Source organism: Erinaceus europaeus, chromosome 3 (assembly GCF_950295315.1).
Source record: "Erinaceus europaeus chromosome 3, mEriEur2.1, whole genome shotgun sequence".
Classification (NCBI taxonomy): domain Eukaryota; kingdom Metazoa; phylum Chordata; class Mammalia; order Eulipotyphla; family Erinaceidae; genus Erinaceus; species Erinaceus europaeus.
Genome location: NC_080164.1, coordinates 71,952,206 through 71,977,070, shown reverse-complemented (window position 1 = coordinate 71,977,070; position 24,865 = coordinate 71,952,206). Strand labels below are relative to the sequence as shown.

Genomic DNA, 24,865 nt, shown 5'->3' with positions numbered 1-24,865 from the left:
GGATTCAGTTATGTAAATTTTTCTGTCAGATAGTTTCATCATCTGTGTCATAACTGAATATGCCATTGAGGAGTACTTTTTAATCTCTTATGCGGTTTATTCTTTTTTTAGCATGCCTTTTCAGTAAAAGCTAGATGCATACTCATTTTGCCTTTTCTCATTTTCCATTATTCAAGTTTTATCCAAGATGAAGCAAAGGAGATGACTTCCTAAATTTTAAGAGCTGCATAATATATATATATATATATATATATATATATATATATCACAACTTTCTTAGCCACTCATAAGTTGTTGGGCATCTAGGTTGCTTCCAAGTCTGAGCTATTACAAAGTACATATATGTTCATTGCAGTACAATTTGTAATGTATATTTTTAAATATTTGCTTATCTATTTTCTTGTAGGAGGGAGAAAGAGAGTGAGAATGAAAGAGAGAGAGAGAGATGAAGAATATCATTCTAGCACATGCCAGAAATCAAACTCGGGAGAGTCCAGAGATCTGTCCATTAAAATTAATGTAATTAGGAATTGAAATGGGTTTGAACTTAGATTATTATTATTACCTTCTGTGTACTATACCCCTGACTTCTTGTGATACTCTGTTAGAGTGTGATGATGTTCAGAGGCTTGTTTTTAATGTTTGTTTTACCCAAACTTTTAACTTTCCTTTTACTATGGGCATTAGAAATGATCTGTTTTGTTGTTAAAATTCGGTGGCTCTAGCCGGGCGGGTAACAGAGATGCGGAGACAACGGCTGGGCAGGGAAGCTGTATTTTTTTATTCAGGAACAACGATTCATAAACTAAACCAAACTAATCACCAAACAGAACTCTGCTGTCTCTTTGCGGTGGCGCAAGCATTCTCTCTTACTCTCTAACTCTGCAACTCTTCAACTCTCCAACTGTGGAACTCTCTAACTCTCTTTCTGGAACTCAGGAACCCCTCTTGCAAGCACTCTCTCTAACTCTCTAACTCAGGAACTCTCTTACTCTGGAACTCAGGAACCCTCTCGCAAGCACTCTCTCTCACTCTCCAACTCTGGAACTCTGGAACTCTGGCGGGGTTCCTTCGGGGCGGGGCCAAGCAGGCCCGCGAAACTAACTGGACTGATCCAATTCTCTTGGCGGGAGAGAACTACCCAATGTAAAGCATACAACACTGTTTCTTACATATTAGTTGATAATAATGAAGGATTACATGGATATTTTCTTGTAAGTTGTAGTCTTGTTCTGATGTGTAGAATTGTGCCTTCTCAGTGGTTCTGAGCCCTACACTTAGCCCCATTTCTTTCCTAAATGTAGAGAGGCCAGTTTTTATCTCTTTCCTACTCTGAACATATCCTTTGTCTTCACAGTGCCATAAAGATGACCATGTTTGTCATCTACCCCACCCACATACATAGATTAAGGCTTTTGTTCTACAGGAAAGGAGGAAATGTTGTTATGGAAATTCATATGCTGTTCCTCACTCCCAGTTCTGCACTATAAGTTAGACTCATGTTTTGTGCTAGAAAAACCTTCAAGAGATCACAGAATTCCAATATTGTGACCAATATTTTACCCTTTCACAGGTAGACCCTGGCCAACCGCCATCAAATCTTTAATTTCTTCAACCTAAATTTGTCAAGCTGTAGCTGGCCCTAGAAAGTCAGCACATGCATCTCACTGTTAGGTGCTGTCTCTGCTCAGATTTTGGATTCATTGATTTTTCTATGACCTAAACATATCATTGGCCATACAACAGATGTTTGTCTGATTTTTTTTTCATTACAAGTATGAGAATGAAATCTCATCAGTAGTGTACAGCCATGAGCAGAAACTGCAGTTTTTGAGATTTACAATTTCTTTGTTGTTCTTTGTTATACCACATTCATGTTTATTGGATATTGGTTGTCATGAACAAGCCTCGGTTTTAAAACAAACATGATCCTGCACAGTATATTCAGGCTGAATGCTTTAACATGTGTTGACAGACGAATGAACAGTAACTGAGTTAATGTACCACACAGAAACACACAAAGATAAAAATTCTGTCATTCAGACAGGAAATCTATAATCCCGCTTCTGCCAGATCTAGACAATCTGAATAGAGGTTTTTATGTCACACCCAAGGATTTGATTTTTTTTTTTTTTGGCATTACTGAACAGACCTAAATTATTATTTCAGTATGACTTAATTTCTCTTTTATTGTCTTTCTTTTTCATTTTCTTTTTTTGGAAGCAAAATAAATAATATTTGCTTGTGAGATATTTCTGAGACTCGAGTGTTTGCTCAGTATTTCTCTCTTGTTTAGATTGGAAGTTCCACAAACACCCTGAATGCCCTGCAGATTGCTTTTGCTGATAAAGAGACACAGACAATCTACCTTTTGACGGATGGGAGACCTGATCAGGTACTTAATCAAAGTTGAGAAAAAAGGAGGATTCACCTTTCCTCTGAAAGTAAATACTGAGAATCAGTTTTGGGGGGACCTTTTCAACTACTACTAAAAAACTGTTGAGAGATATTTCCTTGTGTTTGGGGATCCAGAAACGAGGTAAGAAAATACACTGTGGAATTTCTTTGTCTACTAAAATATTGAGGGTGATTTATGTGGCCAGGAGTGTTGTCTGGTTAGTGTGATACACACCCATAGGCCAGGAAACCAACCCTGTGAAAGGAGACATCCGCCTTTCCTTGAAGACTGGTTTATTTTTCCCCCTTGGTGGGGGACTCTGAATCCAAACATGTCACTACATAATGTTCTTGGTTTCATTCCCAATTTTAACTTAGAAATCATTTAAACAAAAGCATGCCTTTCTAGTGAAATGTTCTTTGTTTTGTTTAACTTGATTGGGAAATGTTTGAAAAGTTTTAGCAAAGTCTGTTCATCTTCTTTTGGGATTTGTGAATGAAAGATTAATGCTTTGGGCATTAAATAAATACACAGACTTGTAGGCCAGTACTATATAAATTAACAACTGAAGTGAATTAGTATCAACTTGAATTCTTCACTGTTAGGTGTTTGGATGTAAAGACTGCTCAGAAAAGGGCGGGTGGGGACTTCCAGGTCTTGGTGCATAGTGGTGGAGGAGGGCCTAGGCTAGGGAGTGAGAGTGTTTTGCAGAAAACAGATTTTACAGAGTCCAGTAGTCTAGGACTTAAATAGGAACGCAGCTAGATTTTGCTACAGCATAAGATTTTTGGCAGAGAAATTACATGTAAACTGAAATTTTATCTTAAGTAATTTTTCTATCAGCCTCATTGTACTCTGTTCAGAAGGAATTTATTGTGCCTTGCTTACTATGTTTCATGTTTGGTGCCATAGTTTAAGGCTAAGAGATTAATAATGCTTTTACCCTGCCTTAGGGAAGTGCATGCCTTGGGGAATGGGCTAAATTTATACAGTTAACTCCAATTCAGATTGTCTGTGCTATGAGATGTTATGAGCTGCCTGGGAGCTGCAGGAATGTAGGCTGTTGCACACTGGGAGGTGAAATAGCTGTAAACTTCTGGATTTCCAAGCTTGAGATCCTAGATTCAACCCCTAAGACTACATATGCCAGAATTGATAGTCTGGCTGGCCTTTCTCCCTTTCTCGCCTCCTTCCCTTCTTCCTCTTTCTCCTCCTCCTCCTGACCTTGCTCTTCCTCCTCCTTCCTTTCACTCTTACTCTCTCTCAACAAAATATTTATAATTTTTATTAGTGATTTAATAATGATTAATAAGATTTTAATATAATAGGTGTACAATTCCACACAGTTCCCACCACCAGAATCCATGTCCCATCCCCTCCCTTGATAGCTTTCCTATTCTTTATCCCTTTCTGGGAGTATGGGCCAAAATACTTTATGGGGTGCAGAAGGTGGAAGATCTGGCTTCTGTAATTGCTTCTCCTGTAAACATGGATGTTGGCAGGTTGATCCATACCCCTAGCCTGTTTCTATCTTTCCCTAGTGGGGTAGGGCTCTGGAGAGGTTAGGATCTGGGACATATCGGTGAGGTCATCTGCCCAAGGAATTCAAGATGGCGTCATGGGAGCATTTGTAGCTTGGTGGCTAAAAGGTGGTAAGATATAAAGCAAGACAAATTGTTCAATAAAGAGAAACCCAAAGGTAGGAAGAGAGCAAATTAAACTAGGGGTCTTCATGTTGGAAGAAGCTAAGAAGTCTATTGTAGGTATGTTCCATGTCGCCCATGATTATAGTAATTTTTGCTTGAGCCTGATAGCTAACATGCAGGTAGACTAAAAGTGCTATCTAGGAAGTTGGTGTCAGAGTTGAAAATAGGACTAGAAAGCTGGATCAGGGCAGAGAGTAGCTCCCAAATATGAAGAAAAGTATATAAATACCATTAACTGTTAACCCCATTGATGTGGCCTAGGGCCTATATATATATTTATATTTAGCACCTCTGCATCCCTGTCTATCTGAGTCTCTATCAGTGTGAGCTCACAGTCCATGGTCACAGCTTGGAACATTCTAGGCTGCATTCATTTCAGGACAAGTCTTCCTTAAGTAGGTTGCCTCAGCTTCCCTTCAGAGAGTGGGGGTGTCCCGACCATTGCTACTCTACAGTGAGGGAAAGGAACAAAACATTTTTTAAATTTTTATTTATAAAAAGGAAATATTGACACGACCATAGGATAAGAAGGGTAGAATCCCACACAAGTCCCACCACCAGAACTCCATATCCCATATCCTCCCTTGATAGCTTTTCTATTCTTTATCCCTCTGGGAGTATGGACCCAGGATCATTAGGGGGAACAAAATATTTCTTAAAGCATGAATTCTGTTGCTGGGGGGTATGGATTGACCTGCTAACACCCATGCCCAGCAGAGAAGCAGTTACAGAAGCCAGATCTTCTACCTTCTGCACCCCAAAGATAATTTGATCCGTACTCCCAGTGGGGGAGAAGTGACAGGAGTAAGAGGAAAAGAGAGGAACATTTGGATATAGTACTAGGGTAATGTGTAGCTTGGAAGGGAAGAGAAGATGGGACCTTAAAAATAATAAGGGTGGGGGATCAGGTGGTGGCATGTCAGGTTAAGTGCATATAGCATGAAGTGTAAAGACACACTCAAGGATCTCAGTTCGAGCCCCCAGCTCCCCACCTGCAGGGGGGTTGCTTCACAGGTGGTGAAGCAGGTCTACAGGTGTCTGTCTTTCTATCCCACTCTGTATCTCCCTGTCCCCTCTTAATTTCCCTGACCAATCCAATTAAAAATGGAAAAAATGACTACCAGGAGCAGTGGATTTGTAGTGCCAGCACCGAACCCCAGCAATAACCCTGGAGGCAAAATAAATAATAATAAGGGAAATTGTATACAAATATAGATGAATAGTTGTATAAATAATAGTTAACCTATATCTGCAACCTTAGGAAAACTGGACCTTACAATAGAGGGGTTGGGTATTCAGAACTCTTGTGGTGGGAACACTATGGGATTATACCCCTGTCGACATGTAATTTTGCAAATCAGTATTAAATCACTAATTTTAAAAAAGTGAATTATGTTTACAAGTTGGCAGACAAAGAGAGAGAGACATAGGAGAGAGCCGTGTTTGGGAAGAGGAGAGAGTTTTGTAACCTAGGCAGAAGGAGCAGAGGTGTGAAAATATGAGGACTGTTCAGAGAACTAATCAGAGGAAGGGAAGTGGTGGAAGAGTGTCTGTGTTGAGTCTGGAAAGTTAGTTTAGGGAAAATGTTATGAAAGTCCCTGATTGCCACCTAGAAGAAGCAGGCTAAACACTGGTGCTATCATTTCAGAGCAGGTGGTTTACCTACCTGTTTTAGAAATATACCTCAGGGGCAGCAAAATATCAATAGCTCACCTGGTTAACATGCCTAGTTAGCCATTCACACAACCCAGGTGTGATTTTATCCCTCATTGTATTGGGGGAGTTTCAGCCCTGTAGTATCTTCCCTCTTTCTCTGTCTCTCCTTTTCTATCTGAAAAAGTCAGCCTGGCACATTGAGCTCTGGCAATAACAAAACAAAAATATACACCCAATAGTGCCAGGAAAAAAAGTGATCTTGATGAAAGCTGGTGGGACCATTTAGTATAAAAATAACAGAAATGAAGAGGAGAAGACTTTTCAGAGGTAATGTCATAGAAATGCCAAAGACACTGGTAAGCACTTTGGGAGCAGGGGAGGAAGGTGGACGCAAGAGAGCAATGAGTCAAGATGATGACTTTCTTCTACTGATTACATTCTTAACTGATTTAAATTTTATGAAGGAGTTACTGGTGGGAGGAGTTGACTCTGAGCACACTTCATTACTTATGAAACCTTTTTAGAACCCTCTAAAAATATGCACTGGTGTTGGGGGAAGGTATGAACTGGAGATTCTGATTTGAAGGCATCATCAATCTGGAAAACATCATTTGAAGGCATCAGGACAAAGGAGTTTTTCAATAAGTTCTTACTGATTTTATTACTTATATATGAAATGTATATGTGTGTGTGTGCTGTATAATCATAAGAAGAAAAGTTTAATCACTCATAATTCAATCTGTATTCTTTTTTCATATAATTCATAAATTTTTCAATTCATAGCAATTCTTCATAGAAACATCACTTTCAGTAATTAGATCTATATAATGTCATTACATTATATAGATTTAATCAAAATTATGCCCTAAATTTTATCTAGTTTTGGATAGTAAAACATTTCCATGGTGTAAAATAAAAAAGTACAAAGGAGTATAGGGAAAATCCTTCCATCCAAAAAATTCTTATTAGCTAAAAAGAATTGATCAGTTTCTTATAGCTTCCTTATATTTCTTTTAGAAATATTTCTTATGCAAATACAAAGACCATATATATATATGTGTGTATATATATATAATTTTTCTGGATTTTTAAGGAACAGTTTTGCCTCTGACATTTGCCACTTTTATATTAGCATTTTAAAATAATAAAAATAAAATATGTAAATGGTGGCACCTTATACACTTTATTAAGAAAACAATTTACCTTAGATACTGCTTGGTACTTCATTTGATACCTATTTCACTTATTTATTTATTTACATATATCTATATTTTAAAGGTATGTTTATTAATGAGAGAAAGAGAGAATCAGAGCATATTAAGATGTACCACTCAATCTCTATTCATTTTTAAATTTTCACTGATTTGGAGAACTGCATGTATATGATCAATACCAAGTATTTCCAGGTACTCATCAGCATTTACTATTTAGAAGAATACGCAGAAGGGACCATGGTACTCGTACACCCACTAAAGTGTACATGTTGACGTGCTCAAGGATCTGGATTCAAGTCCCCAGTACAAGTGGTGCAATAGTGCTGCAGGTGTCTCTCCTCTCTGTATCTTTCTTCTTCTTTCCCTCCTTCTCTTTTTTTTTCTTTTTTTTAAAACTTCTTTATTGGGGAATTAATGATTCACATTCAATAGTAAACACAATATTTTGTACATGCATAACATTTCCCAGTTTTCCATATAAAAAGTACAACCCCCACTAGGTCCTCTGTCATCCTTCTTGGATCTGTATTCTCCCCACCCACCCAACCCAGAGTCTTTTACTTTGGTGTAATACACCAATTCCAGTTCAGGTTCTACTTGTGTTTTCTTTTCTGATCTTATTTTTCAACTTCTGGCTGAGAGTGAGATCATCCCATACTCATACTTCTGTTTCTGACTTAGTTCACTTAACATGAATTTTTCAAGGTCCATCCAAGATAGGCTGAACACGGTGGTCATCATTTTTTATAGCTGAGTAGTATTCCATTGTGTATATGTACCACAACTTGCTCAGCCACTCATCTGTTGTTGGACACCTGGGTTTCATCCAGGTTTTGGCTATTACAAATTGTGCTGCCAAGAACATATGTGTACACAGATCTTTTTGTATGGGTGTGTTGGGTTCCTTGGGATAAATCCCCAGGAGAGGAATTGCAGGGTCATAAGGTAGGTCCATTTCTAGCCTTCTGAGAGTTCTCCAGACTGTTCTCCACAGAGGTTGGATCTATTGACATTCCCACCAGCAGTGTAGGAGGGTTCCTTTGACCCCACACCCTCTCCAGCATTTGCTGCTGTTACCTTTTCTGATATATGACAGTGCTATCTCATTGTTGTCTTTATTTGCATTTCTCTGACAATCAGAGACTTGGAGCATTTTTTCATGTGTTTCTTGGCCTTTTGGATCTCTTCTGTGGTGAATATTCTGTCCATTTCCTTCTCCCATTTTTGGATGGGGTTATTTGTCTTGTTGTTGAGATTTGCAAGTTGTTTATATATTCTGGTTATTAGACTCTTGTCTGATGTATGGCATGTAAAGATCTTCTCCCATTCTGTGAGGGGTCTCTTGGTTTGGGTAGTAATTTCTTTAGCTGTGCAGAAGCTTTTTAAGTTTATGTAGTCCCATAGGTTTATGCTTGTCTTAGTCTTCTTTGTAATTGGATTCGTTTCATTGACGATGTCTTTAAAATGTATGCGGAAAAGAGTTCTGCCAATATTTTCCTCTAAGTATCTGATAGTTTGTGGTTTAACATCCAAGTCCTTGATCCACTTGGAATTTACTTTTGTAGTTGGTGAAATATAGTGGTTTCAGTTTCATTCTTCTGCATGTTTCAACCCATTTTTTCCACTACCATTTGTTGAAGAGACTCTGCTTTCCCCATTGAATAGTCTGGGCACCTTTGTCAAAGATTAGATGTCCATAGGTGTGGGGGCTTACTTCTGGGCTGTCAATTCTATTCCACTGGTCAGTATTCATATTCCAGTACCAAGCAGTTTTGATGACAATGGCCCTATAGTACAATTTGAGATCTGGGAGTGTGATGCCTCCAGTTCTGTTCTTTTTTCACAAGATTGCTTTGACAATTCTAGGTCTTTTCTGGTTCCAGATAAACATTTGTAGCATTTGTTCTATTCTCCTAAAAAATGTGGTTGGGATCTTGATGGGGATAGCATTAAATTTGTAGATATATTGTTTCTTTTGGCGTCATCCCATAGGACTCTGTTGTTGTTTTCAGTATCTCTGAATCTCTTTTCGAGATCTCTTACTTCTTTTTTAGTTGTCTCTAATTCATTTTTGCTTGTGCTAATTCTGTCTTCGGCCTCATTGATTCTATTCTCTCTGCCCTCTACTTTTTTCTGGAGTTCATCTATTTTGTTACCCTGTTCTGATACTATTTTAGCTTGTTCAGCTAGTTGTGTTCTTAGCTCAGCTATTTCAGCTTTCAGCTCTCTAAGAACCTTGAGATAATTAGCGTTTTCTTCCAGATTCTCATTTGTTGTTCCTGTATTTCTGATTACAATTCTTTCAAACTCTTTATTCACTCCTGTGATTATTTCCTTAGCTAGTGTTTGGATGTTGACCTCATTATTTTGTGCTTCATCCTTTGGGGGGGCTTTTAGCTAGACTCTTGTCCTGGTTCATTTCTCCAATATTTCTTCTTGTTGGTTTAACCATTTTATATATTATGTTATGAGTTCCCTCTCTCAGTACTTTTCAAATTATTGATCACTATTGCCTGGATTGACTTGTGTCTAAGTAAGGTAATTAAAGGGTTCACAGTGGTGGAAGTTAACAGTTTTTTCAATAGTCTTTTAATCCCTGATTTGGAGCTCAGTGGCTTAAAAGCCTCTTTTGTGCTTTTTCTTCCCTGTAGGCTATGGGAGCCTGAGGGCTTTTAAACTATAAGTAGGCTTCTTAGCTTAATCACTGACTCCTGACCAAGAGATAAAGCAGGGTGTGGCAGAGATAATCCAGTGGTTATGCAAAGAGACTTTCACAGCCCCACTGCTATAGGTCTGCTCCTGAGTTTCCTGGCTAGATCTCTGTCCCCTGGTGACCCTTCCTGCCGCTGCTCCAGACTCTGAGGGTGGTAGCAATGGAGACCCAGAGTTGCACTTGGTGAGTCTCTGGGGAGTCCTCTCCTCCCCTCAGCTGCCCCCTTATTGGTGGTGTCTCAACTAACAAACTGCTGGAAAGTTACCAGCCACTTAATCTCTCCCTAGGCTCTTCTCTGTCACTAGCCACATGTGTTTGCACTCACTGGTGACCTGGTGGGTTCCTGTAGTTGGTCCAGTCCTGTCTTGTTTCGGTCCCAGGTGGTCTCCTTTGGTATTCTTAGTTGATCCGGGAGAAGAGATTTCTCTCCTTCTCTATCTCTCTGTCTCACCCTCTATCAAAAGAAAAAAATGGGACTGAGGAGATAGCATAATGGTTATGCAAAAAGACTTTGATGCCTGAGGCTCCAAAGTCCCAAATTCAATCCCTAGCATCACCATAAACTAGAGGTGAGCAGTGCTCTGGTAGCTTTCTGTGTGTATCTTTCTGTAGCTCCCCTCCTCTCTCCATTTCTCTCTGTCCTATCCAGCAATGACGCCATCAATCACAACAACAATAATAACTACAACAACAATAAAACAAGGGCAACAAAAATGGAAAAATGTTAAAAAGAAAAAAAAGCATTTGGAGAAAAGCTAACAGTGTGTGTGTGTGTGTGTGTGTGTGAGAGAGAGAGAGAGAGAGAGAGAGAGAGAGAGAGAAAGTGGGAGCACTGGAAGGCACATAAACAAACCTCTCTCCAGGCAATTAGCAGACTTGATCCCTTCCTTTCTTACCACCCCAAGTTGACTTTGGTGGCAAAATATATATATACATCTGGCTGCACATCAGAGAAGAGGGACCTAGGGAACCTCTTAGGTGTGCTTGACCTCATCTGAGGGATTGCTGGCCCTCTTGTTATGCAGACAATACAAGAGAGTGGGCCTCCCATATCACAGTACAGGGAAACCACTAAAGTAGTTGGCTAGAAATTAGTCAGTCAGGCTGTGGTGGTGAAAGGTTGAGGCCAGCATTCTTGGGGGCTCTTCACAACCGTGAGAATGGAAACCAGTGCATTTTCTAGGAGGCAGATGGAGGCTGAGAACGGGAGTGACTATTTTCCACTGTGGGGGATGGTGCTCTCACTGCAGTCAGTATGTACCCACACCCTCTGCCAAGCTCTCTAATACCAGCTTGAACATCCTATCAGTTTAGCACACACTACTAGAGGCTGAGAGCAGGTGGGGTGCTGGGATGAGAGGGGATCATCACCATGCACACAACTGTCTTTCTCTTGCACATGTTTTTTGTTAGTTGTGTGGAATGATGGAAATAGTTCTAGAATTGGAGATCTATGTTAAAAGACCTTCTATTCTACACTACCCACCTGAATGACCTTGAACAAATGTCTTCTAACATGATTTTATTCATGATTTTATTCATCTGTGGCTCAGAGCTCTCTCCTCATAGGGTTGCTATGAGTAAATGAGATGATGTGCCTGTGAATTCATTCCACAAATATTTATTGGACACTTTTCATGCACCAAGACTTCCTATCAATTTGAAATACAGTAGTAAGCAAGATAAATAAGGTGTCTGTCTCCTTTGTTTTATGGGAAGAGAGTCAATAGGCAAATAAATATATGAAAATGTGTCAGGTTACATATGAAAGATTACATATGAAATTCTGCCCACAGTACCTGGAACCCACAGAGTCAGTACTAAATCAGTGCTGGCTTCATTCCCTTGTCATATATCTCAGCTACATGTCAGAAGTAGTTTCTGTATCAAAGTAACAGAATTTAGTTCTAGCATCTCCTGTCTGATACAAGGGAAGAAATGAAGATGAGAAGAGTGCCTGCCTCCAAGGTTGTAAGAGAAGAGGCAGGGAGAGAAAAGCAGAGTTCTTAGTACCTTCCACAACTAAATACTTGAACAGGGCAGCTAGCATCAGGCTTTCCTCTGCCTTTGAGTATCCAAGAGAGATGGGTTCTTAGGTTAGGAAACCAGTTGACGACCTGAGCAAAGAAGAGTAGTGTGGTGGTGGAGTTGAGTTTGTTGGCAGGAACAGGTGACTGACTGGAGCCAGATGCAGATCCTAAAGCTATGTGTAAGGAGTGACTGAATGCGACCACTTGTGGAGGACCACTGGAGCAGTGTGTGAGCTGCTCAAGGCCAGCCAGTACTAAGCCCGATACTAAGCCCAGAGTCCTCACTTCCTCTTTACTCTGCTTCCACAGGGGTCCAAGGAAAACTGTGAGGAAGAATTAAAGGATAGGAGCTGTCAGTGGAAAGTATGAAATGGCTAAAAGAGCCAATATGTTGTATGAATCAAAGAGGGAGCCCTAATACTGGGAGCATACAAAAATGGGGGCAAAGTGATCAGAAGCAGATTCTTGAGATGTTCAGTCATGGTGATGGTTGGCAGTGGACAGGAGTCAGGAAAATTTATCTATCTTTTTTGATAGTTGATATGTTTATTAAGAGTAAGTTCTTACTAACAGTTTTTATTGCAAATCATGGAACTAATTAATTTCGTATTACACCTAGCAGTGAAATTTGGCTTTGATTTTTTTTTTCTTTTTTGCCTCCAGGGTTATTTCTGGGGCTCAGTACCTACAGTATGAACCCACTGCTCTGGGAGGCCCTTTTTCCCCCCCTGTTTTGTTGCCCTTGTTGTTGTCATTGATGTTGTTGGATAGGACAGAGAGAAATCGAGAGAAGAGGGGAGACAGAGAGGGGGAGAGAAAGATAAACATCAGCAGACCTGCTTCACTATTTGTGAAGTGTGCCCCTCCCCAGATGTGGAGCTGGGGGCTTAAACCTGCATCCTTATGCACATCCTTGCACTTTGTGCCATGTGTGCTTAACCTGCTGTGCTATCGCCCAACTCCCTTGGCTTTTAATTCTAATCTTACCACTGAAGAGCTTGGTGACCCTAGGAAATTTAATCTTTCTGAGCCTCAGTTTCTTCATATCTACATGGAATTCATACTTTCTGTGCAGACTATGATTGCATATTTACTTGGAGAAGAGCAGAACAGTTAAATTATGGATAGATTTATATTTCTTTATATTTATGTTTATTTGTGAGAGGAAAGACAGAGGGCCAGAGCATCCCTCTGGAACATGTGATGCTAGGGATTGAACTTGAGACCTGACCTAGTAGAATCCAACACTCCACCCACCCAGGCCACCTGCAGGTGGGCAGCAGCAGCACTCAGCTCAACACTTAACCTGCTGGTATACAGGCACCACTCTGATCCCATGCCCCCACTAACCCCATATACACTGGAGATGGTGAGCCTCACTCTTGCTCTTCAAGGTCCAGGAGAGTCTCACAGGAGGCAGTGCAGTGAGCAGAGTGCAGACCTGCTTGAGCTAGTCTGGAGTCCCATCCCTGGAACTGGCTCTAGTGCCTCGATGATATTGCATCCCAGTGCCTGTCTGTCTCTCTCACTAACAAGTCAATCTATAGACCAGACCCCTCAGATTGGGAAAACAGCACAGAGGTCCTGCAGAAACTCTCCTGCCCGAGACTCTGAGGTGTCAGGCTTAATCCCAGGCATCACCACCAGCCAGAGTTGAACAGGGTTCTGGGCTTGAATAAGATTATATTTCTACACAGGAAAGTTACAGCAGTAGATAGTTTAGGTCATAGTTAAGGCTGTCTCCAGGAGAATAGGCTTCCTGTTTATCTCCTGCTCACATGTTCTATACTTACATATAACTCCCTCCCTGTTTGAAAGATGAATGTTCCACCTCTAAGTAGAATCTCTGTTACCATGGAGGGAGAAAAGAAGTTAGTCTTTTTTTTTATTATTCGTTTTTAATTTATAAAATGGAGATACTGACAAGATCCTAGAATAAGAGGGGTACAGCTCCACACAATTCCCACCACCAGAACTTCCTGTTCCACCCCTCACCCCCTAAAGCTTTCCTATTCTTTTTTTAATATTTATTTATTTACTCCATTTTGTTGCCCTTTTATTGTTGTAGTTATTATTGTTATTATTGATGTCGTCGTCGCCGTTGGATAGAACAGAGAGAAATGGAGAGAGGAGGGGAAGACAGAGAGAGGGAGAGAAAGAGACACTTGCAGACCTGCTTCACCACTTGTGAAGTGACTCCCCTGTAGGTGGGGAGCCGGGGCTCGAACCAGGATCCTTACACTGGTCCTTGTGTTTTGCGCCACCTGCACAACCTGCTGCGCGCTACTGCCCAACTCCCAGATTTCCTTATCTCTCTTTATCTTTACCCCTCTGGAAGCATGGACCTAGGATCATTATGGGGTGCAGAAGGTGGAAGGTCTGGCTTCTGTAATTGCTTCCTCGCTGAACATGAACATTGGCAGGTTGATCCATACTCCCAGCCTGTCTCTCTCTGGGGGCAGGGCTCTGGGGAGGCGGGTTCCAGGACACATTGGTGGGCTCGGCTGCCCAGAGAAGTCAGGCTGGCATCATGGTAGCATCTGGAACCTGGTGGCTGAAAAAGAGTTAAGACATAAAGCAAAACAAATTGTTGACTAATTATGAACATAAAGGCAAGAATATTTCAGATGAGAGGACCTAATAGGGGTTGTATCTTTATGTGGAAAACTGAGAAATGTTATGCATGTACAAACTGTTGTATTTACTGTTGATTGTGAAACATTAATACCCCAATAAATAAATAAATTGAAAAAAGAATATTGCAGATGAAGATTTGAAGGGGTCTTCTTTTTAGAAAAAGCTAGAGAGAAAAAATTCTTTGCTTTTTACTGGAAGAAGGGAATTTGGGACTTCTGCATACCTCATTTTGGTCATAACTGAGTTAATGGCTGCCCCTTGCTACAAAAAAAAAAAAATTCAGGTAAGTTGTGTTTGTGCCTACTGTGTTGTTAGCTGTGTACATTGTTACTATGTAAAGAAAACTAGTAAGAAAAAAGAAAGGAATGGATATTATTTAGGGGAAAAAAAGGCTTTCCAAAAGTAATTCACAAGGTGGTTGTGAAGATTAACTGGAATATTAGTCCCCCCTCCCTAGGGTCCAACACATAGAGGCTGCCTTAATAAATGTCTATTCTTTCACTCTCTGTGGGAGGCATATTGATCATGACTGGAATAAAGCTGGAAATTGACTTTTTGGAAGTCACATCAAAATCCATTTACCCTTATTTCATGTAATCCAGTGACCTGTAAGTTCTACTGGTAGTTATTTTAAAGAGACTTTATTTTATTTTATTTTTTCCTTTTGTTGCCCTTGTTGTTTATCATCATTGTTGTTACTATTGTTGTTATTGCTGTGATTGTTGTAGGATAGGACAGAGAGAAATCGAAAGAGGAGGGGATGACAGAGAGGGGAGAGAAAGATAGACACCTGCAGACCTGCTTCACCGACTGTGAAGCAGACCCCCTGTATGTGGGGAGCCAGGGGCTTGAACCGGGATTCTTACACCAACCCTTGCGCTTCGCGCCATGTGTGCTTAATCTGCTGCACCACCGCTTGGCTCCCAGTTCCACTGGTAGTTCTGTCTCTAGTAGTTTAAGTAATCTGAATCATAGTTCAAAACTCTAAAAGCATGGACAATAAATTTAGATGTGCTAACAGTAGGTGACAAGGTTAGACAAATTTTCCTCCTAGGTTAACTTTCCCTTGCTAATTAGTGAGCTCTCTGTGGGTAAGGGCCATGCCATTGGTCTTTTATTGCAATCTTTTTGCTTTGGTTATGGAATTGAATTAACACCTTCCCAAGAAGCCACTGCCTGCTTAAGGAATTACTAGTTGAAATTTTTACTATTTATAGTAAAAACAAATGTCTTTTGTGCTTTCTTCCTTTCTCTTTCCATATACCCATGGTCTTCTGTAAACCCAGCCACCTGAAATGGTTCTAGATCAAGTCAAAGTTTTTCCAGAAATTCCTGTTTATACCATCTCCTTCAATTACTATGATGAGATTGCAAATGAATTTTTGAAAGAGCTTGCTTCTCTGACTGGAGGAGAATTCCACTGTTATAATTTTGGCTGCAAGAATTTTTGTCCTCCAGAGACTGTGCAGGTAAGAGTTAGATGAGCTGAGAAGAATTTTTTCCCTTAATTGAGCATTTTAATCTGTGACCAGTAGTTAATGTCTTGGTTGGAAAAAGTTACCACAAAGGCAACTAAACCCACCAAATTAATTGTTTAACAATGTGTAACAACATGGGCACCAGTGTTTCTCAAAATGTGTCTCAAGGACCACCTGTATTAGGGCACTTGTGAAGATGCAGATTCTTGGTTTTTTTTTTTTCAAAATATTTATTATTGAATAGAGACAGAAATTGGGAAAGGAGGGGGAGGTAGAGAAGGGGAGAGTCAGAGAGACACCTGCAGCCCTGCTTCACCACTCATGAAGCTTTCCCCCTGCAGGTGGGGACCAGGGGCTTGAATCCGTGTCCTTGCACACTGTAATGTGTGCACTTAACCAGGTGTACCAGGCTGTAAATATAGAAACTCAGAAATCTTTGTTTCTTCCACCAACGCTTCATGACTACCTATTTCTTCTCCTGGTGTACTAATTTTTCCCTTTGTCAGAAAGAGGGTGAGAGAGAGAGAGAGAGAGAGAGAGAGAAGGAAGAGAGACACCACAGCACTGCTCCACTGCTTGTGAAAACTTCCCCTTGCATGATGCTCCCACATGGTAGCTTGGAGCTTGAACATGGGACCTTATGTGTGGTAAAGTGTGACCTCTACAGGGTGAGCTATCTCCTGGCCCCTGAGACCTAATAATATTAATGAACAATTTTTTTTCTATACTTTTTAATTTGGAGAATTTCAAACATACTCAAGAGCAGGAAAATATAGAGACCCTTGTGTACTCATCAGTCAAACTCAACAATATCAACATCATTTTATCAGACTTACAGAATGTATATTTTTAACAAGAACCCCAGAGAGTTAATTCATGAAGTTTGTTGGCCACTGTGATGTGCAGATATTTATGCAAAGTTTCAAAAACAAAAGAGATGGCAAATAGTTGTTCCTGATTTCTAAGATTATGTAACTATGTGATAAAGACATTTATTATAATGGAAGAAAAAATTCTACACTCCAATCTTGTCAGTAATATATGCATTTTAAGAATGCCCTTTTAGGTTTTTTGTTTGTTTGTTTGTTTGCTTGTTTTTGTCTTACTGTCTGTTATGAGGACTAGAGCAATCCAGATACTGATTAGTGCTTTCTTGTAAAGTAAAACTACCAAAGTCTAAGGTCAGACTCACTCAAAAGACTACAGAGATGAGTGTTCTGATATCCTGTGTGACTGGGAATATTGGGAACTCTCATTTGCTAAACTAGAAAATCTCATGGACATTGGATAATGTATACCAAATGGTCTTTCTTCAATAGTGGTTACAGCCAAAAACCATGCTAATTTTGACTGGAAAATCTTAAGTGCTACACTTGAAAATATCAAATTGTTTCCAAGGAAATTAACTGCATCCATGAACAAATCCAAAAATAATGATAGGAAAGCAGAAATGTCCATCATCCATCAAAGCAAAATTGACAACTTCTGGCATCCAGCAAGTAGTACCGGGTATTCAAATAAGGAGAAAAAATATGGAACATAGTGAAGACAACAACAGAAAAGTTAAAGTTATGAGGGGCCAGGCAGTGGTGCACCTGGTTAAGTGCACATATTACCAAGCACAAGGACCCAGGACCCAGTTTCAAACATTTTCTCTCTGCCTACAGGGGAGATGATTCATGAGTGATGAAGCAGATCTGCAGGTGTCTACCTTTCTCTTCCCCTCTCTCTATCCCCCTCTTCTTTCAATTTCTCTCTGTCCTATCTAATTAAAAAATAATAATAAAGGAAAACATGGCTGATGGGAGCTGTGGATTTGTAGTGCTAGCACTGAGCCCCAGGAATAACCCTGGTGACAATAGAAAAATGATGATGATGATGATGATGAAGTTATGCACAATTGACTACTCAGATGTTCTTATTATGGCATTAAATCAGTTTTTTTAATAACTATTAAGTATGTTCAAAACTTTAGGGAATGACATGGAAAATAAAAGAAAAAGATCTATCTTCTAGGGGTGAAAATTACAATATTTGGGTTGAAAATACATATAATGAAATTAATAGTATACACCAGACATTGCAGAACAAATTATTAATAAATGGGAAGGCAGTAGCAGAAAAAATCCAAAATATACAGTGATGAAAGAGAATCAAAACCAAAACATGGAGCCCAGATGGCTGAATAGGGGGAACCTGCATTTACTTCCTCCTGTAATCACAACAAAGCTATACCAGTTCTTGGATAAGTCTGTTCATAAACTGACTTGAATCTAGACAAACAGAGGTTCCACAGCAAGAGACAAAAGAACATTATCCAGGTGGAGAGGAGACAGGGTGACATCTCCACCAAGAAAGAAAACTTATTATGTGGCAAGTAGCTGCAACAGAGAAGATATTTCTAAGTTGTAGAGCTTTATTCTGGGAAGTTCAGAACTGACTATGCCAAATCCCCACCACCCCAGCCTTTCAGTTCTATACTTTCAACGCTGTAACAGGAAGCAAGAAACTGTAAGATATAAATTATGCCACAGGATGGAGAGATAACTTGAATAAGAAAAGACATTTTATGTCAACACTGAAATGAAGCAAATGTTAGAACTGCCTGGCAAGAATTTTTTCTTAATTTCTTTACTGGGGAATTAATGGTTTACAGTCAACACCTGACAAGAATGTTAAAGAACCTGCCATAGGCATTTATTTACCTATTGGAGACTCAAACACTAATTAGAAGAGACATGTGCATCCCTATTTTCATAGCTGCATTATTCAGAACCAAAGAGTGAAAGCAGCCTAAATACCCATCAACAGAAGACAGGCCAAACAAGTTTTGGGATATATATTCCATGGAATATTACTCCGCAATCAAAAAAGATGATATTGCATCCATTGGGACAAAATGGGTGGAACTGGAGATAATTATGCTTAGCAAAATAAGTCAAGAACTGAAAGACAACTGCCAGATGGTTTCACTCATATGTGGAATCTAGAGATCTGATTTACATGAACTTGCCAAAAAGAAAAGAAAATCCAAACAAAGCAGAAGCAAGCAAGCTATTTGTAAGTCTTGTGAGAACTATGGTGGTTATCTTTGGGAGGTTGGAGGGTAGAGATACAGAACTTGGTGGTGGGTGTGGTGTGGAACTATACACTGTAACTTTATAATCTTGTAACAAATTAGTAACACCAAATTTTAAAAGCATTTTAAAAACAACCTACCGTAGAACACTTAAACAATAAAATACATATTATCTGAAGATAAACAGAAAATCTTTTCTTTGGTTTCTGCAATCAGCAAAGAAGTTAGAAGTGATAAACATTCAATCTACTCATGGAATGGATTCAGTATGGGAGTGGAGGTGACAGGACAGTAAAGTGAATTTGAGTTCAAACAATAGAACTCAGTCTTAATGACAATAGTGTGGGGGCGGGGGAGACAGAATCAGAGGTCTTGTGGAACAGTAACAAAAAATTCAACATTAATATTACCAGAATTTCTTGAGAAGAGAAAGATAGTGGAACTGAAAGGCTATATGAAGAAATAATAGCTGAAAGCCTCTTAAATTGAATAAAAGATACCAATGTACAGATCCATTAAGTTGACTAAACTTCAAACACAATCAACCCAAAGAAATTTATGCTAAGGCATATCATAATTAAACATTTGGGAAAAAAATCTTAAAAACAGCAAGAAAGGAATATTGAATGGCAGGTTTATAGTAGGCATGAGGAAACGGGTGTGATGGATATGTTTCATATCTTTATTGCACTGATTTCATAGGTACAGATGTCAAAGCTATGCAGATGGTACACTTTACATAATTCAGTTAATTTTACATTTATTATTTCTCAGTAAAGCTGCATAAAGTGTAATAAGAGCTACATGGAATTCTTTAGATTCTCATCCTCCTGGGAAATTTGTTTTTGTTTGAAATTTTAAATCTGTTATATAACTTCATAATATATTCACTTCTCATTTTGGCAGGATGAAGACCTGATGCTTTTAATTAAGGAAATGGAGCAGGGACAACGTGACCTGAAGAAGGTACAAAACCTTTATTCAGAGTCCTTGATCATGGACTGGTGGCACAATGGAGAAAAGGAAGGAGACAATAAGTGAGTATGCTAAACTCTCTGTTTCTCATTGCCAGGAGTCTTTCTCCTTGCTCTCCTAGATACTTCTCTTTGAAATTCTTCAAGATAATCCTTTTAGTGAAATGTGAAATGTTAATGTTAGGACTTTTAAGCAAAGAAAAAATTATTTATTTATTTTTGTTATTTAAGAATTTAATATATTTATTTTTGTTATCTTTTTTATTTTTGTTTTAATAGTGACTGGTTTAAGATAACCACTTTCTTCCATGGGGCCTAAAAGCTGTGCTATATTTCATTTCTATTCAGTGTAGATAGGCTCCCCCCAAACCAATGGCGGAGCAGAGCAGAGCAAAAGTTTTTGTGTGGTGAAGGAACCCAGGGCCCAACCTCTGTACTTCACTTGTGTGAAGTCAGCAGATTCTTAACTTCTCTCCATACTCATCTGTTGCTGGAATTTGGGGTGAGAGTCTTTGAGTTTCCTCATCTTTAGAATGGTGACTTGGGTGGCAAGATTTGGGGTAGAGATTTTTTAGGTCTTTTCCTATTCCTTTTTTTTCCCTTTTTGTTGCCCTTGTTTTTTATTGTTGTTGTAGTTATTATTTGTTGTTGTTATTGATGTCATTGTTGTTAGTTAGGACAGAGAGAAATAGAGAGAGGAGGGGAAGACAGAGAGGGGGAGAGAAAGCTAGACACCTGCAGACCTGCTTTACCACCTGTGAAGTGACTCCCCTGCAGATGGAGTTCCAGGGGCTTGAACTGTGGTTCTTACGCCAGTCTTTGTGCTTCATGCCATGTATGCTTAACCTGCTGCGCTATTGCCTAACTCCTTCTTTTCCCATTCTTTTTCTAAATTTTATTATTTATTTATTTCACAGAGCGTTGCTCAGCTCTGGCTTTTGGATTGAGCCTGGGACTTTTGGTCCTTCAGCCGTGAAAGGCTGCACAATCATTTTGCTATCTCCTTAGCCTCTATGAAATATATTTCTAACTAGTAGTTTTCAAGCAAAAACCAAAAGCCTCTCTAATATGCAAAATATATTATATTTTACTCAAATGGTTTAACATTTAAGTACCAACAGCTTTATATTTATATATATATACTCTTTTTAAATTTTTTTAAAATATGCTTATTTTATTCATTTCTTTTTAAAAAATTATTTATTTATTTATTTATTCATGAGAAATGATAGGAGACAGAGAAAGAACCAGACATCACTCTGGTCCATGTGCTGCCGGGGATTGAACTCAGGACCTCATGCTTGAGAGTCCAGTGCTTTATCCACTGCGCCACCTCCCGGACCACTCTTTTTAAAATTTTTTTATTATCTTTATTTATTTATTGGATAGAGAGAGCCAGAAATCAAGAAGGAAGAGGGAGGGATAGAGGGGAAGAGAGACAGAGAGACACCTGCAGCACTGCTTCACCACTCGTGAAGCTTTCTCCCTGCAGATGATGACAAAGGTCTTGAACCCAAGTCCTTGCTCACTGTAATGTGTGCACTTAACCAGGCAAGCCATCACCTGGTCCATATATATACTCTTTTGGGAGGATATCTTTATTTAACAGAGTGATAGTAAAATGGGAAAAAGTTGAAAACATATTTACTAACCATTTAAATGCACAAAATTTTATTAGTAAATTAAACTTTAATATGGGCTGGATGCAGGACTTGAACATGGAATCATTAAGAAGAGATAAATGTCATATCAGACCATCTTGTAAGAGAATTTACAGCATTAGTTGTTAAGTAGTTGAGAAAGTTCAGATATATCTTATAATTTCAGATAATCTGTACAAATAAACCTAGAGGTTTAAAAGATTTCAAAGAAATGGGCAGTAATTTTGGTATAAATTAACTTTCCTGTGCATTAAGAGAGTATCTCAAGTCTCTTTTAATCAAACTAAAAACCTCGGGACTAATAGACCAACTTGAAAGTTGCTTGAAAGTTGCCTTAGCCATTTACCTTCATATCTACTACTAATAAAAGTGGAAGCTTTCCTAATTGGCCTATATCTCTTTTCCTTTATGGTTTGGAAGGGGTGGGTTCTGGAGTCATACGAAGTGTTTTAATCCAGGCTTCCCACCACTAGTAATTCTGGGGGAGTTATTTAACCTTGGTCTCAACTTCTCCATCTATAACAATGGTAATGATAGCTTTTTAGGTCTGTCTGCTGGTTTAAATGAGGCTATGGTCCACACATAAAAACTGTGATCTAATAACAAGAAAATTGTGAAAGATAGTACCTCATTTTCTAGACAGTAGGCTTCTACATTTCCTTATAATTAGCAACTTTAGGAAAATTTAGTTCACCCACTTAGCTATGGCTAAAAACAAATTGCCTGTTTCAATTTTCTACCAGGTGGAAAATGTTAGAATTCCCAGTCTCCTCTCCCTCCCTTCTTTTCTCAAACATTTATGGAGTGCACCAGGTAAATTATGATGTACAGATGAATTTAAGCCTGGTCCTTTCTGTCACAGATACACAGTGTAAAAGGGGGCACGTAAAAATTTTGGGTGATAATCCTGGAGGCAAAAAAAAATTGGGGGTGATCCACGGAGGTAGGTATGAGGAGTAGGTGGTAAAGCAAGGAAAAAATAGATGTTAAAGTAGGAAGTTATTCTGGAAAATCTTTTCTTTGGTTTCTGCAATGATGTTAAGAGAGCATTAAATGATTTCACTAAACCACACAGCAGGGAAGAAACAAGGCTATGAGCTATCTATGACTCCAGAACTGGGGCTCATCCATTCTTATGCATGGGACAGGATTAAATGAGAGATGAGGGGAGGCTCACTTAAGCTTGTGTAATGCTCTAATTCTGCCTTCTTAATGGAATTTTTGTGTTTCCTCCCCCACCCCTTTTCTTTGTCTCCTTTTTATCTAAATCAAAACAGGCATCAAAAAGAAATCTGTTCTATGGCTTCAACCCCAGAAAAATGTGCAGAACCTCATTCTGACGTTGAATCAACTCGATCATCCTCCCTAAATATATCAATAGCAACAGGGGACCTTTCAGATCAAAAGATTCAGAAAAAGAAAATCCTCCATGCAGGTATCGGTGGACACAGTAGTTTGAATTCCCTTACTAGTTTTACTTCAATACAGGAAAGTAGGGGGGAAAAAACCCCACCAAAAACCAGTACACTGAAGCCACACATACTTTATTTCCTTGGGGGGGAGAGAGAGAGAGAGAGACAGAAGAAGAGAGATACTGCAGCACTACTTCACCACTCATGAAGCTTCCCCTTTGGTGCTCCCATGTGGTGGCCAGTTCTTGATCCCCAGTCCTCAACCTTGGCAAAATGTTCACTCTTCTGGGTGAGTCATCTCCTGTCTCACCACATGCTATTTTAAAAGAAGTTTAAATCTGTGATTTTCCGAGTTGAAAATGAATTAGAAAATTGCACACTTGCATGTTCCTCACTCATTTTCTGTGGGTATCATTTGTTTTCTTATCAATAAGTTTTGAAAATTTTTTATGCGATACAGATATCAGGACATTGCCAGCTATGTAGTTTACATATTTTTAAAAAATTTAATTACCTTTATTTATTAGATAGACAGCCAGAAATTGAGAAGAAGGGGGGAGATAGAGAGGAAGAGAAACAGAGAGACACCTGCAGCACTGCTTAACCATTTGCAAAGCTTTCCCCTTGTAAGTGGGGGCCAAGGGCTCACACCCCAGTCCTTGTACATTGTAACATGTACGCCCAACCAGGTGTGCCACCTCCTGACCTCATAAATATTTTTTCATAATCAGTAGTTTACCCTTTCATTATTGTAGTAGGGTTTTTTTTAAATAGATTCATTTGTTCTTTTACCTGTAGCTGTTACTCTAGCTCCATTTGTTGAAAACCCTACACATTTTAATACCATTGAACACAAAATTTTGTGTCTTTTTCAAAAATTACTTGGGGATATTTGTATGGGTTAAGTCTAGATTCTCTATTCTGTTCCCTTGATCTGTGTGTCTGTCATGCTGCCAGTATCCCAATACCTTGATGAATATGGATACATAGAAAATCTTATTGCCAGGTGCAGTGTTTCCTCCATCTTTTCTTTTGCAAATGATTTATTTTTCTAAGGACTGAAATTTCAGAATATGCTTGTCTATGTTTATTTTAGAACCTCTCTAGGGGGTCTCACCTGGACAGAGTACCTGCCTTGTCATCCACATGACCCAGGCTCCAACTCAGGCAGTAGGACACTGGGGGAAGCTTCAGTGCTGTGATATCTTTCCTTCTCTGCCTCTCTCTTTATGTCTCTGTCTCTGTTTGTATCTGGAAAACAGTGCTTGGTGTGGTGAAGCTTTGGCAGTGATGACAAAAAAAAAAAAAAAAAAAACCACCTGGGATTTTGATAGAAATTAATCTGTTAAATTGACCTATAGGTATTAAACCTATAGGTACCTATAGGTATTAAAACCTATAGGTCAATTTGGAAACTACTGACTTGTCTACCATTTAAATTCATTAAGTCTATGAACATGATATAACCTGTTTTATAACTTTTACTTTGCAGGTTCTGTACATGTTTTACTAAGTATATATCTAATTATTTAATTTCATTTGAAGCTATTTTAAATGAGACTGGGTTTTGATATGTATTTCATATGTCATTATTAGTATATCAAAATTAATTTATTTGTGCATTGATCTTATAAATAGCAGTTTTACCAAACTCCCATTAATAATGCAGTTCTGGGGAGGTTTTGCGACTTGTATATATGCTTATTCTGTTTTTTTATATGCTTATTCTTTATCATTTCTGACAGACTATATACCATATTATTATAAAAAACTGTACAATATTGCTTTCCAGTATTACAGCTCAAAAGTAACCACAGAACAAGACCGAGGCCACATGGAGGGCAGGGAGTTACGTTTATCTTACGTTAATGTGTTACAGGTTGATTCCTACCTGGACAAACTTGTAC

At 39.0% G+C, this 24,865-nt stretch overlaps 1 protein-coding gene across 5 annotated transcripts in view; it reads left to right on the top strand.

Moving 5' to 3' along the window:
* VWA3B (von Willebrand factor A domain containing 3B) overlaps nucleotides 1-24,865 on the top strand; it is a 189,355-nt gene that overhangs the window by 96,272 nt on the left and 68,218 nt on the right. For 4 of the 5 annotated variants that reach the window (XM_060187501.1, XM_060187502.1, XM_060187500.1 and 1 more), the window contains 4 exons: nucleotides 2,297-2,395; nucleotides 15,641-15,823; nucleotides 19,818-19,948; nucleotides 22,824-22,981. In XM_060187501.1, coding sequence (XP_060043484.1) covers nucleotides 2,297-2,395; nucleotides 15,641-15,823; nucleotides 19,818-19,948; nucleotides 22,824-22,981 — 571 coding nt within the window. The remainder of the gene's footprint in view (nucleotides 1-2,296; nucleotides 2,396-15,640; nucleotides 15,824-19,817; nucleotides 19,949-22,823; nucleotides 22,982-24,865) is intronic. The other variant, XM_060187503.1, reaches the window with a different exon arrangement.